This window comes from Gymnoscopelus microlampas (assembly GCF_963454915.1).
Source record: "Gymnoscopelus microlampas genome assembly, chromosome: 6".
Classification (NCBI taxonomy): Eukaryota; Metazoa; Chordata; class Actinopteri; order Myctophiformes; family Myctophidae; genus Gymnoscopelus; species Gymnoscopelus microlampas.
In genome coordinates, this window is record NC_139943.1 from 2,993,852 (window position 1) to 3,020,048 (window position 26,197).

The following is a 26,197-nucleotide window of genomic DNA, read 5'->3' on the forward strand; positions in this document are numbered from 1 at the left end:
GTACAAAGGACAAACACTGCCAGTGCCGTCAGATAAAGGGAAACCAGACAGTTACAAAGTGCATATAAGGCAGAACATTGTTACATACAATGTTCTGCCTTATATGCACTTTGTAACCTGCCACAGACAGACAGACAGACAGACAGACAGACAGTTCTCTAAGTGGGGTCCTTGGGGGGGGGTTCCAGATCTACAAGCTCACAGTGCGTGCCACGCTGCGAGCTTGTACATCTACTATTCTTTTTTTTTTTTACATAAATCATCTCTTCTGGGGGGTCCCTGGCACAAAACATTTTCAGATATGTGTCCGCGGCCAAATATGTATCAATTTGGGGGTCCTTGACACGAAAAGGTTTGACAGTTTGTCTGTCTGATATAGATAGACAGACATAATACAAATTCTCAAGAATCAGATGTCCTTTTCATCTTGTGCTACACCATCCTTTTGATGTTATCACTGCTGTAAATATGAGCATCAAAACACTTCCTTTACAGTGGAATCCACCAGCCTGTGTTATTTCCCCTTTTCTCTTCCTGTTGCCCTTCTGTATGTTCTGTATGCTGCTTATGCCTCTCATAGATCTTGAATGTTGAATGTGTACAATATATGGTCATATGTAGTATGTCTTTGCATGTATGAGACCCCATCATCATGTGTTTTTACCACATGTCAGCATAAAATAATAATAATAATAATAAACTGTATTTGTATAGCACCTTTCATGACTTCAAATTCAGCCCAAAGTGCTTTACATAAAAGAGAAAAAGAAAAGAAAAACTAGAGCATTAAAAGAGAAATGCACACAACAAAAACAGCAAACAAATAATATAAGGGCTGGGGCGATATGGACAAAATCAAATACAAATAATAGTTTTAACCATATTATACCTCAATATAGATATTGTGACGATAATATAAATTGTCTTAAGTGATTAAAACCAGGAGAATAAAAACACTTTTGCCATACAGCAATATTACGAGATGAGAATCCCAGACGATCTAGTCTCCCCTGACAACATCAATGTAATCTGGATAATGTACAGGTTCATCACAGGCATGTACTGTACTTGGTTATTATACCTTTTCTCATTGAAGTGATTTTGATTCTGATTCCGTGTGGATGATTTCCCAGGCGACTGAACGACCCGTCCATCGTAACGCCTTTCTCCAGAGACGACCGAGGATACACCCCACTCCACGTTGCTGCTCTCTGTGGTGAGTGGCAGCTGGAGGATGGATGGATTTATTGATTGATTAAACGAACACTTTATTGAGAATGTCGGTGTAAAGGGTGTAAAGGGTTCTGATCTACAGCTGCTGGTCATATCGTCTCTGTCGGGTAGAAACCTCATTACGTCCAAAACTTACTTTTCAGGATTCCAATTCAAAAGTATCAAAAGTATCAAAAGTATCAAATCAGGCGCGTTTTGATTTTTTTTGTGAAAAAAAAAAAAGTTAATTTACAGAGATAACAGGTGTTTGCCCTACAGTATATACAATGTGGCCCTCTGGAGTGAGTGTGGAAATATAGTGGCCCTCTACATCCTGTAGTATGATCAAGTAGGGCGTTCATTTACAAGAAATAAAACACTAAAAGTTGGAATTGGAGATAAGAGGTTTCTGCCCGACAGCAAGGATATGGAAAGTAGAAGAACATTGTGTGTGTGTGTGTGTGTGTGTGTGTGTGTGTGGGTGTGTGTGTGTGTGTGTGGGGTTGTGTTGAAGGTCAGGCGCTGCTCATCGACCTGCTGGTGTCAAAGGGAGCTACGGTCAGCGCCACAGATTACCACGCCCTCACCCCCCTCCACCTGTCGTGTCAGAAAGGTTACCAGGGAGTCACGGTACTTGCTTAAGATCTATAGAGGATACGCGTGTGACATCATCATCAAACCTGGAAGTTATGCAGGAATGCCTACTGAGTGTCAAAAAAATACTTTCTGGCCTTGACAGACCATGCATCCAAACAGAAAAGTCATATCTGATTGCATTAAACAACATTAAACGATGTTAAACTCACTTTGCATGTTGCTTTGCCACTCGCTTTGCCACTCGATGTGCCATTCACTTTAAGCATGCGCATATCCTCTATTCCACATTGATCATGTCGATCAGTTTACTCATTAGCCTTTAATTAATGAGGTGGACAAATCGATATTAACTCATTGGGTGCCAAAACCGTATATATACTTCTTTTCAAATACACCTGTTGAGTGCCAAAACCGTATATATACTGTTTTTTTTTTATTTCACCCAAAGACCAAGGAGATATGATTTTTCGAAGATTTAGACTCCTATCCACTTCCTTGTTAATTTAAAACTTACAAATTCTGTATCTCGGCTCCTGTGTACTTTTTTTTTTACAATGTATTTTTGACTATTTTCAACTGGCTGCAACTATGGAACGGATTACCGAATGTTTTTAATTTTTTCCCCCCGATTGTACGAGACCTCTATGTGTATAATGAATGGATGCTTTTTTTTTACGTGGATTTGCTCGTCGTGGAGTCTAGAGCTTTAAACAGCAAAGCGCAGCCAATGGGGAGAATGCTGGCACCCAACGTAAGTTGTTATGAAAAAATGCCGGCACCCCATGTGTTAACTTAATCACTTAAACCCTATATAGTTGACCAGAGTCCCTCAGGGCTCTATGCTAGTGTCTTTTCTGTTATTATGGGGAAAGCCTTCGCAGAAAATAGCCGATCGACAAGCTTGACGATCTACTATTTCCCCCAAAATACAGATGCTGGGGTTTAAGTGGTTAAAAATAAGAGCCGATCTAACGAGGCAATTTTTTTCTCTATTTTCGCAATTCTTCTGAGCTTATTGAATCTCGCCCCTCGACTACAACATATAGCATTGGTTCTCAAAGTGGGGTCCGGGGACCCCCAGGGGTACTTGAGGGGGTTCCAGGGGGTCCCCAGCTAAATGATGGATAGGAACCAAATGGACCCTTATGGGTCTGTAACTCTGAGAGTGTACAAATGGAACCAAATGGACCCTAACGGGTCCATTTGGTTCCATTTGTACACTCTCAGAGTTAAATTAACATTGATTTTACAATATGAATTGGGGTCCCAGAGATAGAAATGGGGGTCCGTAGGCTAATGCATGTTAAACTGGGGGTCCTTGAAATTAAAATGGTTGAGAATCACTGCTAGAGAGCCGTAAAAACCTTCTCTTATTGGGGTCCCTGGCTTATCTTTTCAAATGGGGGTCCGCGGGCTAATAAGTGTCAATTTGGGGGTCCCTGGCATGAAAAAGGTTTGAGAACCACTGACATATAGTACAATAACAAACTAAAAACTGATAAAAAGTGAAAAGAGTGTGTGATGTCAGCACTATGGCTATACGGTATGGAGAACCATGGTTTTCATGTTGGTGTCTTGTTGATTCCCTGCCAGCTGCTGCTGTTGCATTACAAAGCCAACACGGACGCTCAGGATAACAGCGGCAACACCCCTCTGCACCTGGCCTGCATGTACGGACACGAGGACGTAAGTCACACGCGCGGCAGAACGCCACGTCTCTCCTTTCACCACATTTCCCCCGTTCATCAATCACATATCCTTACTGTCGGGCAGAAACCTCTGATCTCCATATTAAGACACAAGGGACATGGAGGGTAATAAATAGTGTAATCAGAAAGGGTATGACAATTATTGTCATTATTGTCATAAATGACAATAATGACAATATAAATAAACCAAAGGAAATTGTTGATGAATTTAATACATATTTTGCAAATGTGAGATATCATTTGGCTAATGAGATTGTGGAACCGACACATAAGGATGGGATAGAGGATATTGTTGACCGTAATTATTATTCAATTTTTATTGGTGGTGTTAATGAAATAGATATAATTGAAGTAGTAAATCAGTTCAAAGACAAAAAGTCTACTGACTGGACTGATATAGACATGTCACTAGTTTAAAAATATAATAATGCACATAGTAAAACCATTCACCCACATTTGTAATCAATCTTTTCAAACGGGTATCTTTCCAAACAAAATTAAAACTGCAAAAGTAATTCCCATTTTCAAAAACGGAGGTAGACATCAATTCAGCAACTACAGACCAATTTCTTTACTGTCACAATTTTCCAAAATAATTGAAAAACTATTTGTTAAGAAACTTGATCAGTTTCTAGAAAAACATAATCTGTTGAGCAATCACCAATATGGGTTCAGAATAGGTCCACTTCGATGGCTGTGATGGAACTAGTGGAGGGAATTTCAACTGCCATTGAAAATGGGGAATATACGGAGGGAGTGTTCATTGATTTAAAATTGATTTGACACCATAGATCACAACCTATTATTAAATAAACTTGAGAGATACGGTGTAAGAGGGATAGCTAATTCATGGATAAAGAGTTACCTTGCGGATAGATACCAATATGTTCAAATAAATAATGTGTTTGGAGAGGTTTCTGGCCGACAGCAACGATATAATGAAATCCCTGATGAATCCAAGATGGAACCAGTGTGCCAGACGGGAAAGCAGCGTTCATCTAGTTGACAGGTGTGTGTGTGTGTGTGTGTGTGTGTGTGTGTGTGTGTGTGCGTGTGCGTTGTTGTCTTTCCAGTGTGTGAAGGCCTTGGTGTACTACGACCTGCACACCTGTCGCCTCAACATCCAGAACGACAAGGGAGACACGGCGCTGCACATCGCCGCCCGCTGGGGCTACGAGGGCGTCATCCAGGTGCTGCTGGAGAACGGAGCCAGCACCTCCATCCACAACAAGCACAAGGACACCCCGGTGCAGTGTGCCCTCAACTCCAAGGTATGTATTCAATCACACACTCTACACCAAGGGTTCCCAAACTCGTCAGGCCCCCCTCAAAATAATCCTATTTGAACTGGGGACCCCCCCCCCCACCCTGACAAGCACTTGGAATTGTAGGCATTACATTTAGTTTGACTCGGTTTCACAGATAAATATTGTGAAAATAGCCAAACTACAAGCTCACAACGCCTCGTTGTGAGCCCCCCCTGGGGGTCTCGACCCACAGTTTGAGAACCACTGCATTAGGCCACGACCCCCGTAACTCTGAGGGTGAGGAGTTACCAATCATTTATTTTGGGGACCCCCTGGAACCCCCCCCTCCAAGACCCCACTTTGAGAACCACTGGAGTTTAAGATGTATATACAATCACACACAAAATGACTTGATTTTGCCCTCACACAACACATCGCATGACGATGTGCTGTTTTGAACATTGTCGCCTATTAATCACATTGATTGATTGATTGTCTGACTGTTCCAGCACGTGGAACAGTCAGACATTAAGGCTAAAAGGTCCCATGTATTCAATTCATCACAATAATACATGTCATCAACAAATACAAACATTATATGTACAAAGGAGAAAAGTAGGAAAAAAACGTCTGCTGCCCCAGAAAGGCATGCAGAGGTAGCTTGAAAGCAGTTAACTGTTGCAGTCTTTTTTGGACTTCACAGTCCATTCATGCTACTCGATGAATCAATTCATAATTGTTTTTTTATAATCGGTTAAATCAAAACCCCTAGATGGACGTGGCCACTCATGTTAGTTTGTTGCTTAAAGGCCCTGACGCCACAAGCCGACAACGCGGCAAAAAAAGAAAAGCAAAAGAAAGCAAGGTAAGAGGATCAGTTGGCTTTGATTGATTGAAATTTTTATTAGGCAAAAAGAATGTAAAACAACACAGTTACATTTATAATGCTTTTGTCTAAAAGGTCCGGCCAAAAAAGTCCTTGCGGGCTTGTTTCCATTGGGGTCCTTGAATTAATTTCATAGACATATATAGTAGCAACCAAACAGTTCAAAAAACAACATAAGAATACAGAGGGGAAAAAAAATATATATATATACCATTATGTACAAAAAAGGTCATGGGAAAATAAAGAAATATATACAAAACAAAACATGATCAAAGTAAAAAAAAAAAAAAAAAAAAAAAAAAAAAAAAGTGTGTACAAAAAAGGGGGAGGGGGGGGGGGCTTGTAGGCTACAGCCTACAAGCCCAAGGAATTTGTGGGACAACAGCTGATTTTAAAAGAATACGCAACTGGGGGAGCAAATCCTGTCCACACCGACATCTCTTGTTCTACGTCTCTCAGTCGTGACGTGAAATTTTAGACCCTATAACTTAATCTCTTCGGGGCAGCCTATTAGTTAATCATTCCATGGGACATGGATGGTTAGGGGCATATCCGTGAGAGCAAAATGGCTGCCGTGTGAATATCGTCACTGTCGGTCAAAAATCTCCATATTCTCACTTTTTGCGTTTTTCGTAAATGAACGCCATACTTGATCATACTACAGCGTTGAATGTGAATCCTGAAAAGCAACAGGTTTGGACATACTGTATGAGCTTTCCACCCGACAGAGACGATATGGTCAATGAAGCAACTCGACAATTTAAGCAAGTTCACAAATACTGCAAAAATAACAAGCAACTATCCTGAGGGCCAGTTGCACCACCTCACACTAAGTTCAAACTAGTTATAGCTTAAATGGCTTTAAAAAAAACATTTAGACCAGGAAAGTGTCATGTTTAGATTTATTTGGCTATTTTTAGAAAAATCGTGAACATTTGTGCAAATCTTTAAATATATATTCATAATTTTTTTTTTAACATTTGTAACATATTTTTGTTCCAGGGACCCCCAGAAGCAAAGATTTGAGTTATATATATATATTAAAAGATTTGCACACATTTTCACGATTTTTCAAAAAAATACTCGGTGCCGCGCTATGAGCTTGTAGATCTGCTATTTTTGAATAACCCAAAGAAATCTAAAATGACAGAGATGCGTCCTCAGATTGACTGGATTAAGCTATAACTAGGCTAAGTTTGAAGTGTTTATTGTGAGCTGGTGCAACTGGCCCCCTGCTGTATAGGAACGGTAAACATATGAATGATTACACAGGGCAGAGTGTTAGTTTTATCAGTAGAAAGTGATCAGTCCAAACCATGTTCTCAAAGCCATGTCTCTGCTGTGTAGATTCTGATGTTGTTGGAGTCGACGCAGAACGGCTCTCACCGGAGAAAAGGCAGCATCGATGTGAGTATTTTACTCTTTGAGTGTTTCCTCAAAACAAAGACTAGATTTCCAAACCTACCGTTGCAATTTAGCCATTCTTTACCCCCTCCCCTTTCCCCCCTATAACTCTTTCACAAATTGGTTTGTATGTTTACCCGTTTTATGTTGTATTGAGTACGAGTGTGTGTGTGTGTGTGTGTGTGTGTGTGTGTGTGTGTGTGTGTGTGTGTGTGTGTGTGTGTGTGTGTGTGTGTGTGTGTGTGTGTGTGTGTGTGTGTGTGTGTGTGTGTGTGTGTGTTAGGGCATTAACAGAATAATCGAATATTCGACTATCAAACCACTATTCGATAATTCTATTTAGATCTTTTTAGATTTTTTTTTTTTTAGTGGCTTTTCTACAGCAGCCACGCAGCTGTGAGCTCTGGTGTGACGTCAACTCGCATTCCTTGAGTCAAGTCATCAATGCCATTAAAAAAAAGTTTTAATTTAAATTTTTTATTTTTTATAATCAAATCGATTAATCGAATATTCGAATACTTATAGGTCGAATAATTCGAATGCTAAAAATCACTATTCGTGTGTGAGAAACATGTTGGAAAAATCCAATACAAATATTTTGAATAATAATGAATATATCCAAACCTATATAGTTTCATCTTAGTTTAATACAGGGGTCTTCAACAGGGGGTCCGGGACCCCTAGGGGGTCCTCAGAGCTACTACAGGGGGTCCACCAAATTATTGTGTGATATGAACTTAGTTTTTTACATTAACCACTTCAACCCTAGCGTCCCAATTCTAAGGACAACTTAAGCCGAAAATAGCCGATCTACAAGCTCACAACGCCTCGCGCTCTGTGAGGCGTTATTTTCGGCAAAGAGAGGTGGTAGACTAGGCAGAATTTCAGAAAATGTGCTTGTATAAAATGCTGAAGGCATTTCGTGTTTATTTTTGGTATACAACATTTCTAGGGGTATTAAGGGGTGCTGAATCCAAATCTGCTGTATACCCAGCGCAAAAATGTCAATTAAGGCCTCAAAATTGAGAAATTCAACATGGCCGCCAGCGCCAGGACCTCTTTCCAAAAAAACAGGTGCTAAACCCACATTCTTTATTCTACTGACATGAAACTTTGCACAGAACATCTGCACTTATGGGGGAAGAAAGTAGGAATATAGCTGGGGTGCAACCATGAGAGTAACAGGGTGTTTTTGACTGTCTAACTGTAATCTTTGTATAGGCGAGGATACAAAAATGACATTTCTTCAGTGTTTGCAGGAATACTACAGCAATTTGGTTATAACTGTACAGTGTTGGACACCAACATTGGAATCCCCCAAGTCTTAGCTTTCTTCAGGTACCAAGTTTATGCCAGTAGCCCTTATAAGTCTGGATATATAAGCATTTTAGTGTAAGCATGCTGTTTTAGGAGAATTTTCAAAAGATAAATGGTGGGGCTTATAGTAGGGTCCGAAAGTGAGGTTCTGTGACCATCCTTTGGCAAGTACGTTTTGACGATTGATTTGACCTCTATGGACCCTTTAGAAAAGATTTAGCCCCCAGGTCCCTCCCAAAAATCCCGGCATTTTTTGCTAGACAGCCAAATTCAAAATGGCGCCCGGCGCCATCTCTAAAAATTAACTTTTGATCTGAATGACCTAGAATCATGTATGAAGGCACTTTTCCATACAAGTCAACCATGAGGATTCCAATTCTGACACAATTTTAATTGTAAGACCGCGTTTTGACTCAAGATGGCCGACATCCAGTAGATTAAAAACTTATACCCAGGGGGCAAAGGGGGGTATGCTGCATTTGCCCTGCCATAAAAGGTTGGCCACAAGAAATAATATCTATGACCCAGTAGGATCACAACCTATATGGACAACCCGGTCACCTTGCTGCTGGAAATCCAATATGGCCGCCTCAATATTATCAGAAAATAGCTTTGGCAATAACTTTTGAACCAGATGGGCTAGAAATAAAAACTTGGTGTCTATTTCATGGTTTCAGAGCATGAGAAACTCAATGGAATACTTATCTTTATGATTGGGTGTGTCTGGACCTTTCATTTGCATATTTCCAAGATGGACGCCACGCGAAAATGAGTTTTACTATGACTTTTACAGTGACAGCTGACTGTTATGGCAAAAAGTCTGCTTTTTAAGTAATATGAACACATTTGGTCAGTTTGAGCTTTAATTTATATGTCAGAGTCGTGTAATCCGGGATGCAGAGATGGTAGTCAAGGCAGCAGTGGAGACTAGCCCATTTACAGTGAGCACATCATCCATGATCAACATATTTACAGGACAGTGTGCTGATTCCACAGTCAAGGACGACTTGATGAGTGTGAAAGAACTGGGTCTGAAGGCACTGTGTGAGTCACTGTCCAGTGAACAGAAGAAGACAAGCATAATGAAGCTTAACACTTTCTACACTCAAAACACAAAATCTAAGGGGAAAACCTCAGCACCTGCAAGAGCAATGAAATTACTGCCCTCCTGCGCATGACCCAAATCATAGCCAGTGGTGGAGAACTCAACCTTGTTGACTTTATAGGCAACCACGAGTGCAGTGACTTCCCCCCTTCCCTCTTCCAGGAAGATGGCAGGATGAGAACAGGTACCAAGGCAAGCCTTGTTAAGGTCCTGAAAGAGGAGACCAAAGTTGCATGCATCCCTGACCTGCCTACAGAAGACATAAAAACAGCAGTAGTTATTGATGCCATGTATGCCATGCGCCATTGGTCGTTCCTGAAAGGTGAAGCATTTGGAACAATCGCTGAACGATACCAACGTCTGCTGTTGAATGATGTGCCTGCTGGCACAGAGATCATTCACTTCTGTTTTGACCGGTACAGTGGACCTAGTCTTAAGACAGCTGAGCAAGAACACAGATACTGTATGCTTGACCAAAACCTACCAAAGAATATGAAGTCAGTATGCATTACACAGCTCCAGATCCTCAGGAGTTTTTTGCTGTGTCAGCTAACAAGGCAAACCTATTGAGTTTCCTCTGTGACGAATGGTGTGAAAATGTGAAACTTAAGTCGGCCCTTGGTCCAACACATCTTTACCTGGGTGGGGGGTTTAAAGAAGAGACAAGGAGTGTGGTGATCAAGGAGGGGTCTATTGAAGATGTCCCTGCACTAGAATCCACACAACAGGAGGCTGATACAAGAATAATACTCCACACCCTGTACAGTGTCCAGAATGACAAAGTTGACAGAGTTGTCATCCATGCCAATGACAGACATCATCATCATGTGCCTTTACTATGCAGCAACCCATCTCAGATGCCTTCCAGAGCTGTGGGTGAGAACAGAGCAAAAATCATACCTTCCTATCCATCAAATGGTATCAGCACTGGGGCTCGCACAGTGTCGTGCCCTGCCCTTTATCCATAGTTTAAGTGGCAGAGATACTGTAGCACCAGCTATCCCTTCTTCACTGGGAAGAAGGCATGGTTCAAGGCCATCATGCGTCTGGATCTCTGCACTTGAGGAGTTTGGTGAAAACTCTTATGATTCCCTCTCAGATGACGTCCATCAATCAGGCACGAGACCTCACAATTGCTGTATATACATCCAAAGCGGACCACCAGGAGGATTTTGACCTGAGTAAGCTTAGAGTGTACAAGTTCCTCAATAATAGATCAACCCTCTTAAAGCTGCTGCCCCCGACAGAGAATGCCTTTGACCTGCACCTGAGAAGAGCTGTTCTAGCAACCATAATAGATAAATGTGCACATATCGCCAAGCCGGATATTCCTTCTTTCACAGAGTATGGATGGTCTCTCAGTGCTAGCAATGCAGTCCCCCTTGCATCTACCGAGCCAGCCTGGCCTGTGTCAATGAACAAGGCAATATCATGCAGCTGTATCAAAGGCTGCCAGAAAAACTGTTCCTGTGCAAAGAAGGCAATTCCATGCTACTTAGGATGCCGTTGCCAGGGACTGGAGACACGATGCAGCAGGATCAGTGCAACACATGACAACAGTGACAGTGAATAGCATTGTACCATAGTATCATTGGCTTTAGAAGCAGGCAAGACAGCACCATAGAGGTCAAAATGAACCTTTTGTAGGCAACCTCAACTCCGCCTTTACTCTATTTGTCACTAAGTAGTCTATCTTTTGTTATGTTACTTGAATGCATACCACTATGTTAATTTGTATAGCCCTAAAGTTGAAGTTTTTGGCAAGTCTTGGAGTGTGCATGTGTCTGTTTATATTGTATATAGTTTATTAAAATGATACATAAGATACATTGTGGGCTTTTTCTCCGATTTTTCTCTGCAATCATCCCCACAACTATAGATCTATAAATCAATAAATCTGAGGGAAAATGTAATACCATACATTATTTATGACTGCAGCCATATTGACAACATATAAATTAAAGCTCAAACTGACCAAATGTGTTCATATTGCTTAAAAAGCAGACTTTTTGCCATAACAGTCAGCTGTCACTGTAAAAGTCATAGTAAAACTCATTTTCGCGTGGCGTCCATCTTGGAAATATGCAAATGAAAGGTCCAGACACACCCAATCATAAAGATAAGTATTCCATTGAGTTTCTCGTGCTCTGAAACCATGAAATAGACACCAAGTTTTTATTTCTAGCCCATCTGGTTCAAAAGTTATTGCCAAAGCTATTTTCTGATAATATTGAGGCGGCCATATTGGATTTCCAGCAGCAAGGTGACCGTGTTGTTCATATAGGTTGTGATCCTACTGGGTCATAGATATTATTTCTGGTGGCCAACCTTTTATGGCAGGGCAAATGCAGCATACCCCCCTTTGCCCCCTGGGTATAAGTTTTTACTCTACTGGATGTCGGCCATCTTGAGTCAAAACGCGGTCTTACAATTAAAATTGTGTCAGAATTGGAATCCTCATGGTTGACTTGTATGGAAAAGTGCCTTCATACATGATTCTAGGTCATTCAGATCAAAAGTTAATTTTTAGAGATGGCGCCGGGCGCCATTTTGAATTTGGCTGTCTAGCAAAAAATGCCGGGATTTTTGGGAGGGACCTGGGGGCTAAATCTTTTCTAAAGGGTCCATAGAGGTCAAATCAATCGTCAAAACGTACTTGCCAAAGGATGGTCACAGAACCTCACTTTCGGACCCTACTATAAGCCCCACCATTTATCTTTTGAAAATTCTCCTAAAACAGCATGCTTACACTAAAATGCTTATATATCCAGACTTATAAGGGCTACTGGCATAAACTTGGTACCTGAAGAAAGCTAAGACTTGGGGGATTCCAATGTTGGTGTCCAACACTGTACAGTTATAACCAAATTGCTGTAGTATTCCTGCAAACACTGAAGAAATGTCATTTTTGTATCCTCGCCTATACAAAGATTACAGTTAGACAGTCAAAAACACCCTGTTACTCTCATGGTTGCACCCCAGCTATATTCCTACTTTCTTCCCCCATAAGTGCAGATGTTCTGTGCAAAGTTTCATGTCAGTAGAATAAAGAATGTGGGTTTAGCACCTGTTTTTTTGGAAAGAGGTCCTGGCGCAGGCGGCCATGTTGAATTTCTCAATTTTGAGGCCTTAATTGACATTTTTGCGCTGGGTATACAGCAGATTTGGATTCAGCACCCCTTAATACCCCTAGAAATGTTGTATACCAAAAATAAACACGAAATGCCTTCGGGGTTATGCTTCTCTGAAAATTGACCCTGTCTATGGGGGGGGAAAGCAGACTAAGTACAGAGTGAAAGTTTAATACTAAGTATCGACGGTTTAAGTGGTTAAATGTCTGAAAATACACAGTAACATGAATACAACATCTATGAAAAAGCTTTTAGGTTTTACAGTTTTATGCAATATATGGTGGGGGGGTCCCTGCTTCATCTCTCTCTCAGAGAGGGGGTCCTTGGGCTGAAAATGTTGAAGACCCCTGGTTTAATATACAAACCTATGTAGTATAATTTGAGTACTAGAAATTAGAATAAATAATGAGTTAGTGTAGATGAGATACTATATCTTGGTAGTAATGTTCTGTCTTCTCTCCTGTGTGGGACTCCCTCTTTCTTCTTCTTCACCTTCGCCCCCCGCCAGTCTTCAAACCCCTCCCCCCAGGCGTCTGACTGCAGCAGCCGGCGGTCGTCTGTCTCCAGCACCTCTTCCCTCAACTCTGAGGCCAAGCCCGAGGGCGACCGAGTCCGCCACAGAGAGGTACACGCCTTCCTATAGGCACTGTAACCCATTAAGACCGGGAACGCATCTGTGTCATTTTAACATTTCTTTGGCTATTAAAAAATAGCAGATCTATAAGCTCATAGCGTGGCAGTCAGTGCCGCGCTATGAGCTTGTATATCTGCTATTTTCTTTGAGAATGTGTGCAAATCTTTGTATATATGATTTTTTTTTAAGTGAACATTTATAACTCAAATCTTAGATGCCATTTTTGAATTTGAATCCTGAAAAGTAACTGTAAATAGCCGATCTACAAGCTCTCAACGCGCCTGCATTGAGAGCTTGTAGATCGGCTATTTTCGGAGCATGACACCTGTGTGCAGCCAAGCCTGAAATCAATGACTTGTCTTATTCTACTGGATCTCTTCTCCACTAGTCACTCCCTAACATTTTAGTCTGTTTTTTATTTTGTTTTAAATTGTCATTTACATTTAGTCATCATAGCTTTGTTTTCATTTAGTTTTCCTCTGTGAAAGAAGGTAGTCGACGAAAAAAATGTTGTCATAGTTTTAGTCGATAAAATGAACTCTTTGACTGCCAGAGTATTTTCATAATGTACTCACCCAGTGCCAGCGATTTTTGTGTTTTATAACCTTTTCAACCAGGCACAGAATTGTTATATCGATTATAATCGTTTGTCTGGCTGTGTTTATAAACACACACCACAGATCGACCAGCACTCACAGAGTTACGTTTTTTCTGTCCCTCTCCGTTCTCTCTCATCCCAACCAGGCTCCAAACGTCATATCCGTTTGGCTGTGACGTATCCCCCCCCCCCCCCTTCCCACCCCCCCCCCCCTCCGCTTTGATTGATTGATTGATGTACTTTATTTAGTAAGACATGAGAACAGTACATGACAGTACATAACAGTACATGGAAGTACAAATTCACAATACAAGGTCTACTAAACTGGAAGACTCATTAAGCACTGAGCTTGTTTAAGATGAGATCCCCATGCACACAAATCATGATGACATATAAGAGACAGACAGATATACACACTACTATAGAATGTCATACAATCAGTTTACAGGTTACTGGTATGAAGAGTGAAAAATATGTACAAGAGAAGAAAGAGAGAGGGGGGGGGGTAGGGGGTAGGTTAGGTTAGGACATGGGGTAGGTTAGGACTTGGACAGTGGCCATTTTTGAAATGCAGCCTCCTGAAGGTGTATCTTTAGGGCATTTTTGAAAGTGAGTAGGGTTTTACACTCCTTTACTCCTTTTGGTAGGGCATTCCACATTTTAGATGAATAGCATGAGAAAGAGTTCATTCCCTTTGTTGTGCCAAATCTGGGTTGAACATGGTTTGTGGAGCTGCCTCTGGTCGGTGTTATGATCATGGACTTGATTAACATTTTGGAAGTATTTTGACAAATACAGCTTGCCATCTTAGCTTAGCTTATCTACAAGCTCTCAACGCAGGCGCGTTGAGAGCTTGTAGATCGGCTATTTTTACTTTTCAGGATTCAAATTCAAAATACAGCTTGCCATCTTAGCTTAGCTTATGAAGGGGTTTCAGATCGTTGGTATACACACAACGACGATAACTGTTCGTCGTCCAGTGTAAAGAAAATATAACCAGAGCTCTCCGTTCGCTTTTTATATATCGTGTGAAAAAACGGGTTTTGCCCTGTTTTGGCCTAAAAATCAAAATTTTCAAGATAAAACCGAGAACCGGAAACGGAACCCTTTAATTCTGCATCCGGGTGAGTGAGGAGTGAGTGCAAAGGGAACCTGATGGTGGAAGTTACAAAGAACAGCCGATCGCCAATTAAACAATGAAAAAGCTATCAACGCGTGTAACGCGTGGATGGATTAAGTAGCAATTGACTGGAAAACGCGTCGATGGCGTTCAAAGAGTTAACAGTGATTTATCTCAAGTATAGTGTTTGGGGGTGGAGTAAAGGTGAAACAAGGTGTGTCTCTCTCTGTGCTGATTGACAGGTGGAGAAGCTGCTCCGTGCTGTCGCTGACGGAGATGTGGAGATGGTGAGTGTTTGTGTCTTAAAGCATTGGTTCTCAAAGTGGGGTCCGGGGACCCCCAGGGGTACTTGAGGGGGTTCCAGGGGGTCCCCAGCTAAATGATGGATAGGAACCAAATGGACCCTTATGGGTCTGTAACTCTGAGAGTGTACAAATGGAACCAAATGGACCCTTATGGGTCTGTAACTCTGAGAGTGTACAAATGGAACCAAATGGACCCTAACGGGTCCATTTGGTTCCATTTGTACACTCTCAGAGTTACATTAACATTGATTTTACAATATGAATTGGGGTCCCAGAGATAGAAATGCCATTAAATGGAGGTCCGTAGCCCTAATGCATGTCAAACTGGGGGTCCTTAAAATGTGGTCCGCGGGCTAATAAGTGTCCATTTGGGGGTCCTTGACATGAAAAAGTTTGAGAACCACTGTCTTAAAGCACCTTATTGATGGACTCTGAGATTTAACTTTCTGTTTTTAGCAGGAACTCGGTTTTGCATTCCCTCATTTCTAGTAGGACTCACTGCTCTTTTTCCTGAGACACACGCACACACACACACGCACGCACGCACGCACGCACGCGCACGCGCACGCACACACTCACACTCACACTCACACACACACACACACACACACACACACACACACACACACACACACACAGTCTCACACTCACACACACACTCACACACACACACACACACACACACACACACACACACACACACACACACACACACACACACACACACACACACACACACACACACACACACACACACACACACTGTGAGTGTAACCATCCTTTTTATCAGGAAATGCCCTGGTACTTCCCTTCTTAGTTTCTGTTCTTTATTGTACTGTGTTTGTACAATGACACTCACAGATGACACATTGAAAACTACACACATATACCCGCTGAATAAAATACTTCTGATTAAAGAATCCTTACTTATTTTCCCTTTTTATTTAGCTGCCCATTACATGCCTGACTTAGGGTCCATCTTGCGTTAAAATCAACACCTTGTGTTGCTTGTCTGTCTGTCCCTGTGTGTGTGTGTGTGTGTGTGTGTGTGTGTGTGTGTGTGTGTGTGTGTGTGTGTGTGTGTGTGTGTGTGTGTGTGTGTGTGTGTGTGTGTGTGTGTGTGTGTGTGTGTGTGTGTGTGTGTGTGTGTGTGTGTGTGTGTGTGTGTGTGTGTGTGTGTGTGTCTCTGTGCGCTCCAGGTGCGCTACCTGTTGGAGTGGCTGGACGAGGAGCCAGAGGAGGAGGACCTTGACGGAGCAGAGCTGTCGTCACACATCCAGCTGTGTCATCCTCTGTGTCAGTGCTCCCTCTGTGCTCCTACACAGAAGGTTCATAATAATATATACTGTCTCTACACATCCTCTGTACTAGTGCACCCTCTGTGCTCCTACACAGAAGGTTCATAATAATATATACTGTATACATTACATATTATTACATTAACATTACAGTCATTTAGCAGACGCTTTTATCCAAAGAGACTTACAATAAGTACATTCAACATAGGTAGGGAACTAAACTACTAATCACCAGAAGTCTTACGTGCATTTTCTGCAAAAACATGCAACCAAGAGCATACCTAGCGCCAAGGTAAAAGTGCTATATATCAGCTACCTACTGTCTTTAACAGATGAGACAAATAGCTGAATCAAATGAGCAAGAGATAATACAATAAGTGTATTGACTAAACAAGATCCAATAAAACAATTAAACAATAAAACAAGAGTTCGTACAACTAGTTAACAACAAGCAGACAAGGCGAAGAGGAAGGGTAGTGTTTCCTGAAGAGGTGGGTTTTCAGCCTGTGGCGAAAGATGGGCAGTGACTCTGCTGTCCTGACATCAGTGACTCTGCTGTCCTGACATCAGTGTCTCTGCTGTCCTGACATCAGTGACTCTGCTGTCCTGACATCAGTGTCTCTGCTGTCCTGACATCAGTGTCTCTGCTGTCCTGACATCAGTGACTCTGCTGTCCTGACATCAGTGTCTCTGCTGTCCTGACATCAGTGACTCTGCTGTCCTGACATCAGTGACTCTGCTGTCCTGACATCTGTGGCCCAATTCCAAACTCTGCCCTAAGCCCTCAAGCCCTGCACCATCATTAGCTTAAGGTAAGTCAGCTGGAAAGTGTCTGAGTGTGGGAGGGTTTAAGGGCTCCAAAAGGGTACAAAAGCAATGGAACAGCCCTTTGTGACGTCCCACGTTACCTTGATGACAGATGACAACGTTGCCGTGACAACCAAAGATGCGACTGACATTTGCCTCCCTGGGCCGCGACCGGTCTCAGTAGCGGGGGGCGGAGGCGGGGGTGGGGAGACGTCCCCTTTTAACTCTATGGGAGACATGCATTAAACTTTAAAGGTAACATGCAGTCTAACTATAATAAATATCCAGTTGCCACTACTTTTGCGTTTGAAACTTAGAATTTCTCTAAATATTATAAACGTTTATATTAAAATATTATAAAAAAGAGACATTGTATCATGAGTGCAACAGCTTTCGATACAGTAAGTAAATCATTATATGATAGCCTTAGGAGTAACTTTATATTTTTGGGACATGTTGTTATTTTGCACAACAACTTTGTACAACAAAGTATAAAATAGGGTTGATTAAAGTGTTTAATCAATTTATTTGATAATACAAATTCTATTACAATTTTTCTTTTAGTAATAAAATAAATAATAAATAAAAATAATCCCTCAAAAACCTGCTTTTTGCAGGTTCTCAAACGTTCAACTGAACTTCTTTTTATTTTTTTATTCCATTTTCCTCACTAATGAACCCTGGCCTGATGCCATGACATGAATTCCCCCCCCCCCCCCTCCTACTGAGACCGGTGGTCGCCCCGCTCGCCCCTGTGCCTCTTAATTCTGCATTTATTTCTCGCGACGTTGCAGAAGAAAGGCCTCTTTCCCTTTTAAATCCGGGCACCGTGGCGTCGGCGTCCTCTGGTAACTCCCACTGCGCAATGTATTGTGGGCAATTTCTTTGCCAAAGTCTCCAAAGGTACTGACTTACGGAAAGGGTGCAGTGTCTCTGCTGTCCTGAGGGTTAGGTTAGGGTTAGGGTTAGTGGGGCCAGAACAGAGAAAAGTCGTGACCGTGTCGATCGACCAGAAGGACCCTTGAGTGACGAGGCAATCAGTCACCCCGAGGTGGCAGACCGCAGTGGTCGGGCAGGGGGTGTAAGCATCGACCATAGCCCGGAGCTGTATACACATCCTCTGGGCCAGTGCACCCTCTATGCTCCTACACAGAAGGTTCTGCCAGTCACACATAATATTATACACATCGCACTGAGATATTACAAGGTTACAGTGTCAATGTTGCCTCATTTTATACAATTATTACATAATTGCCTAATCGCAATTATTTGAGACCATTTTTTTTTTTTTGTATGATCGTCATAATCATTTCCCTGTTAGAACATTTAAAAAAATATTTTCAAACATTAAAAAAATAAGTGAAAATAGCAGATCTACAAGTAGAACGGCTATATCCACTATTCATGTAGAAATAAATAGCCATATCATATCTAAACTGTGAAATGTCATTTTTATTCATAATGTCCCAACGTTCAACTACAGCAGAAAATGCCATAATCGTGACCAGCCCCCTGGATTTGAACACGCTGCACTTGCAGATCTCTAGTATTTGTGAGGAGTTGGAACTGCATTGGGTTATAACTTGTAACGTGTGTTTTGTGTGTTTGTCAGCTGGCCAGCCTGCAGGCCAGCGGTCTGGGTGTGAACAGCAGCAGTGCCGACGGCTTCTCCCCGCTCCACGTGGCCGCGCTGCACGGCCACACGGCTCTGGTCAGCCTGCTGACCCGCCACGGGGCCAACGTCAACGCCCGCAACAGCCAGAGCGCCACGCCTCTGCACCTGGCCAGCCAGAACAGCCACATACAGGTAGAGGTGTAATGTAAAGCCCGTTTCAATCGTACTTACATGCAGTGGTGGAAAGTAACTAAGTACATTTACTTAAGTACTGTACTTAAGTACAATTTTGAGGTATTTGTACTTTACTTGAGTATTTCCAATTTCCAATACTTTTACTTCTACTCCACTACATCTCAGAGGCAAATATTGTACTTTTACTCCTACATTTACTTGAAAACTTTAGTTACTACAGTAGTTGCTTTTCAGATATAAATGATATAATACATACATTAAAGGGGAAATCCACCCATTACACTGTGATGACTCATCATGGTGTAATTTGCAATGTTAAACCCACAATCAATCCTCCAGTTCAAGGCAACACAGAAAGGGGGGAACTTTTTTCTTATTTCCACACAACTCTTTTATGCTATATTAATGACATAGTTAAATATTGAAAATGGGTGGATTACCCCTTTAACCACTCTAAACACATTTTATACATAGGCTATTTGAAAATAGCCTATCTACAAGCTCACAACGCGTCGCATCGCGACGCGTTGTGAGCTTGTAGATCGGCTATTTTCAAATATTTAGTACTTTTACTTTTGGTACTTTAAGTACATTTTGATGCCAATACTTTTGTACTTTTACTCAAGTACATTTTTAATTCTGGACTTTTTCTTGGAACAGAGTATTTTTATATTGCAGTATTGGTACTTTTACTTAAGTACAGAATTTGAGTACTTTTTCCACCACTGCTTACATGTCGCGTGATGGTGGTGTTGGAGGTGGTAAGCCCAGAGAATAGCCGACCTAGTGTACAAGCTCACAACACGTGGCGACATGGGGCCACATGGAACATAAATCAGGCTGATGGTGACAAATTAAAGGAAAATCCGACACACAAGTGTCTTAACCCATTAAGACCTGGAACGCATCTGTGTGTCATTTTTTGATTTCTTTGGCTTTTCAAAAATAACAGATCTACAAGCTCGTAGCACGTCACCGAGTGCTGCGCAATGAGCTTGTATATCTGCAATCTATTTTTGAAAAATCGTGAAGATTTGTGCAAATCTTTAAATACATATTTTTAAAAGCGAACATTTGTAAAATATGTTGTTCCAGGGACCCCCCCAGAAGTAAAGATTTGAGTTACAAATGTTCGCTTTGAAAAAATATATATTATTCAAAGATTTGCACAAATTTTCAAGATTTTTCAAAAATAGCAGATCTACAAGCTCATAGCACGGCAATCAGTGCCGCGCTTTGAGCTTGATCTGCTATTTTTTAATAGCCAAAGAAATCAAAATGACAGAGTTACGTCCCTGGATTTAATGGAATAAGCCCCTTTCTCACAGGGAATCCATAACATTGCTGGATAGAATTTTCTTTCCTGCAAAGACAATGGATAGTCTTTCACTGTAGCAATCTCTTGGTATAGGCCCACTCACCACCCACTTATCAAACATATGGAGGACTTGTGGATGACTCATCTGACCATATCACATTTTTCCACGGCTCTATAGACCAGTGCCTATGCTATTTTTGCAATGAGGGGTTTAATGCACTACAACCCTACTATAATAGTCCTCTCTATGTCGTTTCCATTCCCTGCATTGACATTCTCTGTCACCTGAGAAAGAACATTTTGTCATTCATTTAATTTCTCTACATGTCACAGAGAATGATTGGATTTTATTTGCTTAATTGTATCATGCAATACGCCAGCCTGCATGGAAGCAGATGCCCTTATTTCTCCACTCATCTATTGGAGTTTTTCCTTTATTTTGCCACCTGTCTGTACAGTATATTATGCTTTAGGAGAGTTTAGAGAGACATTAAGTGTGCAACGCTTGACTCTGGCTGGAATCAAACAAACCGCATATGTTGCAACCATTATGCGGCCGGTGCAAACACACTACATTCATGTAGTGGTAGTGGTATGCCTAAACATTACATTTTCAACAGAAAACTATTATTTGAAAATGATGTTTGTCTTTTTTTTTGTGGAGGAAAATTGTCAAGTGATGAAGTACAAATGTGCCTCCAGTTGTTGAGAATTCTGTAAATACTCACAAATGGTTCATCTATTCTGTTGGCTCTAATTGACCTTCCTGTGCATTCATGAATGGTTTTGTCTCAGGTGGTGCGCTCACTGCTGGAGTGCAACGCAAAGCTGAACAAAAAGGATCACTATGGGAACACCCCTCTGATCCACGCCTGCCTCAAGGGCCACCTGGACATAGCTACCACTCTCATCCAGGTAATGACGCACACACGCACGCACGCACGCACACACACACACACACACGCACACGCACGCACGCACGCACGCACACACTGAAACACACAGACAGAGACAGACAGGCAGACAGACAGACAGACAGACATGCGAATACACACATCCTCACTGTTAGTTGTAGTTAAGTACAATAGCCCTGCACTAAGGTGGGCTGTAGACAACAGCATTTCCAGGTTCGCCAAAGCTGTGTCATTTTATCTACCTCTTGGCCAGTTCACACTCATAAAAGAGACTTTGTCTCAACGTGCTTTTACTGGTTCAATAAAGGTTAAATAAAATTAAAAGCTGTGACATTAACCACTTAAACCCTGCAGGCTTTTTTTCCCTCCGCACCAAATATCTTAGCTGAAAATAGTCCATCTACAAGCTCACAACACGTCGAATTGCGACGTGCCTCATTGTCCATCTCTGTGTCTGTCCATCTCTGTGTGTAGAGTAATGAATCTTTATCCATCTCTGTGTCTGTCCATCTCTGTGTGTAGAGTAATGCCTCATTGTCCATCTCTGTGTCTGTCCATCCCTGTGTGTAGAGTAATGAATCTTTATCCATCTCTGTGTCTGTCCATCTCTGTGTGTACAGTAATGAATCTTTATCCATCTCTGTGTCTGTCCATCCCTGTGTGTAGAGTAATGAATCTTTATCCATCTCTGTGTGTGTAATGTCGCATTACCTCACCCTTGAGGGGGTTCCAGGGGGTCCCCAGCAATTTTTTTTTAACACAGCATCACTGTGTGTGTGTGTGTGTGTGTGTGTGTGTGTGTGTGTGTGTGTGTGTGTGTGTGTGTGTGTGTGTGTGTGTGTGTGTGTGTGTGTGTGTGTGTGTGTGTGTGTGTGTGTGTGTGTGTGTGTGTGTGCAGAGTAATGCCCTGGTGAACGTGGCCAACAACCAGGGGAACACGGCCCTCCACGAGGCGGTGAGGGGGGGCCACCTGGCCCTGGTGGAGGGGCTGCTGAACGGGGGGGCCGTGGCCCACCTGAGGAACAAGAGGCAGAGGACCCCGCTGGACTGTGCCCACGAGATGGGTGGCAAGGTAGCTATATGGTTAAAAAAGTTGTGAAAATTGCCGATCTACAAGCTCACAACGTGTCGCATCGCGACACGTTGTGAGCTTGTAGGTCTGCTATTTTCACTAGTTTGGGTCCCAGGGAGACGACAAATTCCTCTTTTCGGTCTCGAGCTGAAACGTTTGGGAACCACTGGTTTAGCAGATGCTTTGATCTGCAGCACACTGACATACATACATATATTATAGAGTAGAAAACAAACATCAAATCCTGTCAGCGTTGCATTATACAGGACGTAAAAGGACAAATAATACTACGGTACTACTAATAGGTTTTGATGTAATATTCCTTTGCACCTTTCTTAAGAACCGAAAGCCCACTTATAAGTAGGGTGACCACCTTCAAACAGACCCATTGAGGGACATACGTACCCGTTCCGCGGGACATCGCGCGCGCGCGTGCATGAGGACCTCCCGTGCACGATTTTTTTTGCGCGGTTCTGGGCGGGTTGGGTTCGTTTTTTTCCAGTTTTTGGTTTCTTTATTTCGGTTTTAGGGTTAAGATTAGGGTTAGGTTAGGGTTATGTTATTTAATTCTTATTTTTGCCTGATGTTACCGATTTATTATCAAAAAAATCTTTTTTTTTTTTTCATATATCTTTGATTTTCGGGACATTGCTCTACTTGTGCGGGACGTGGGACAGAGGGTCCAATTTCGGGACTGTCCCGCGAATTTCGGGACGGGTGGTCACCCTACTTATAAGTCAAAATGAGAGGGGAATGCCATTTCCACTGATCATGTATTTTTGCCCTGTAGCCTTGACCTCTGATCTTAACCCATTTAGACCTGCTGTAACCTATACGTTGTTATACCTTTGAATCCACCTCTGTGTCTCATTAGTTGTTGCTATAGGCCTACATACATAGCAACACGTTTTCAGAAAACCGAGGTTAGGTTTTAGAAGCCGTTTTTAGAATCGGCCGAACGGAAAAACGGAACCCCCCCCCCCCAAAAAAAAAAGAAAATTAGATTCTTTTTGCCAAAAACGTTTATAAACGTTTTTGGCATCAGCGCTAGTGTGTGTGTGTGTGTGTGTGTGTGTGGGGTGTGGGGTCCTTTCACACTGTTATACAAATCGTCCATATAACATATTTTTCAGTGGTGAGATTTTATTTAGCTTGAATCCGTACATACTAATGGGATGTGGTGAAAACATAACCCCATGAGAACTGATGTTACTAACAATACTAACGATACTTTTAATGATATTTAATTGTCTACCCGTCCAGAATACTGAGATCCTCAGGGCTCTGCAGAAGGCCTCCGGGCTGTCCCCCGACGCCGAACCAATCAAACTCCTCTCTGTGCCCAAAGGTGCTCTGGGTAAGGAAGATAACATTTTAGAAACGTGTTTTTTTTTAACTCCGCAAAATGTGCGTGAATGTAGGTCTCATCACTATGAAGGTATTCATTTGTATTAACCCATTAAGACCGGAAAACGCATCTGTGTCATTTTTAGATTTGAGCTAAAAAGCATTATTTTACACTTTGGGCTATTCAAAAATAGCAGATCTACAAGCTCGTAGCGCGGCACCGAGTGCCGCGCTACGAGCTTGTAGATCTGCTATTTTTGAAAAACCGTGAAAATGTGTGCAAATCTTTGAATATATATATTTTTTAAGCGAACATTTTTAACTCAAATCTTTGCTTCTGGGGGTCCCTGGAACAACATATTTTGATGGGGGTCCGCGGCCAAATACATATCATTTTGGGGGTCCTTGACATGAAAAAGATTGAGCACCACTGATACAGAAACATACGTTTTTCAGAAAACTGTTGGGATTTAGGAGACATGTAGAATCGGCTTCAGGTCTTAAAGGGTTAAGACGGAAAACGCATCTGTGTCATTTTTAGATTTATTTGGTTATTCATTATTTGGCACCGAGTGCCGCGCTATGAGCTTGTAATTTAAAGAAGCTCATAAATAGAAGCTCAGTCTAATACTAGCTACTGAGGGGTTTGAACCCCAAGCTGGACCTGGCTGACGCGCTGCTTGTTTGTTTGACTGTGATTACCATAGCGTTCGCTGTGTGTCAGTGGTCAAGGCATACGATAAGCACATTTACTCAAGTACTGTACTTAAGTACAATTTTGAGGAATCTTTACTTTACTGGAGTATTTCCCGTTTTCAGTACTTTTACTTCTACTCCACTACATCTCAGAGGCAAATATTGTACTTTTACTCCACTACAATTATTTGGAAACTTTAGTTACTAGTTACTTTGCAGATGTAAATTATGATGTTATAAAACATACATTAACCACTTTAGCCCTATTTTATACATAGGCTATTTGAAAATAGCAGATCTACAAGCTCACAACGCGTCGCGATGCGACGCGTTGTGAGCTTGTAGATCTGCTATTTTCAGATATTTAGTACTTTTACTTTTGGTACTTTAAGTACATTTTGATGCCAATACTTTTGTACTTTTACTCAAGTCATTTTTTGATTCTGGACTTTTACTTGTAGCAGAGTATTTTTATATTGCAGTATTGGTACTTTTACATTTGAGTACTTTTTTCCACCACTGCATACGATGCATGCAGTTCTTCATGCAGACAGATATAGTGTTTTTTATTAGCTCCACAGTGCAATAAGCAACATTATTCAAATGACTCTTTTAACAGATGAATCAAACATGCAGCCAAACATATTTTTTGTGCCACAGAGACAGAGACAGCGGTCAAAAACCTTTTGCCCTTCTGACAAGAACAGTGAACTTCACACTTAAATACCTGCGCCACCCCATGGTCACATACTGTAATAACAACACATTAAAACCAGAAAAGCATCTGTGACATTTTAGATTTCAACCACTTTAACCAGTATTTTATACTTTGTATATTAAAAAAATAGCAGGTATACAAGCTCATAGCGTGGCACAAAGTGTCATGTGCTATTTTTGAAAAATCATGAAAATGTGTGCAAATCTAAAAAAAAATAAGAAGATTTTTTGTACCTAAATCTTTGCCTCTGGGGGTCCCTGGAACAAAATATTTTGAGTTGGGGGTCGGCGACCAAATACATATAACTTTTGACATTTATATCTTTTTGAAATGAAAAAGTTTGAGCACCACTGATACAGCAACAAGCTGATATAGTTTTTCAGAAGATGGCCTCAGGTCTTGATTGAATAATTGATTGAATATTTTATTAGGCAAAAAAAATGCAAAACAGCACAGTTACATTTAAAATACTTTGTCTAACAGGTCCTTTCATGAAAGTCCTTGCGGACGTGTTTCCAATGAGGGCCTTGGTATCTAGAGAATCAGAATCAGAATCAGGTTTATTGTCACATCACCTGATTCTGATTCTGAATCAGAATCTTAATGGGATACACAAGAAATAGGTGTGAATGGTTTTCACCCATCTAGGCTCTTACACTCTTCTCTCTCCGACCATCAATAATGACAGCTTTGACCTGTGTTTTCCACTTCTCAGCCCACTCCATCGTCCAGCATCTCAAGTCCCAGGACAACGAAGGAAGGAGACACAAACTGGCCCAGTCCATCACCCGGTACACTTTTCAGCTTTCCTTTTGTCTCATGATTGGATGCATGAGCAGCTCCCAAAAAAAGAATGACTTAGATCAGGGGTGATGCAACTTTGATGATGGAGAGGGCCACTATATTTCCACACTCACTCCAGAGGGCCACATTGTATATACTGTCGGGCCAT

The 26,197-nt window shown here is 41.6% G+C and overlaps 1 protein-coding gene across 2 annotated transcripts in view; it reads left to right on the plus strand.

Moving 5' to 3' along the window:
* Window positions 1–26,197, plus strand: part of ankrd27 (ankyrin repeat domain 27 (VPS9 domain)) — a 64,570-nt gene that overhangs the window by 34,449 nt on the left and 3,924 nt on the right. For both annotated transcript variants that reach the window (XM_084059012.1, XM_084059013.1), the window contains 13 exons: window positions 1,134–1,216; window positions 1,727–1,842; window positions 3,403–3,495; window positions 4,592–4,789; window positions 6,999–7,058; window positions 13,117–13,233; window positions 15,203–15,247; window positions 16,465–16,593; window positions 18,983–19,177; window positions 21,294–21,413; window positions 22,311–22,484; window positions 23,748–23,841; window positions 25,961–26,036. In XM_084059012.1, coding sequence (XP_083915138.1) covers window positions 1,134–1,216; window positions 1,727–1,842; window positions 3,403–3,495; window positions 4,592–4,789; window positions 6,999–7,058; window positions 13,117–13,233; window positions 15,203–15,247; window positions 16,465–16,593; window positions 18,983–19,177; window positions 21,294–21,413; window positions 22,311–22,484; window positions 23,748–23,841; window positions 25,961–26,036 — 1,500 coding nt within the window. The remainder of the gene's footprint in view (window positions 1–1,133; window positions 1,217–1,726; window positions 1,843–3,402; window positions 3,496–4,591; window positions 4,790–6,998; window positions 7,059–13,116; window positions 13,234–15,202; window positions 15,248–16,464; window positions 16,594–18,982; window positions 19,178–21,293; window positions 21,414–22,310; window positions 22,485–23,747; window positions 23,842–25,960; window positions 26,037–26,197) is intronic.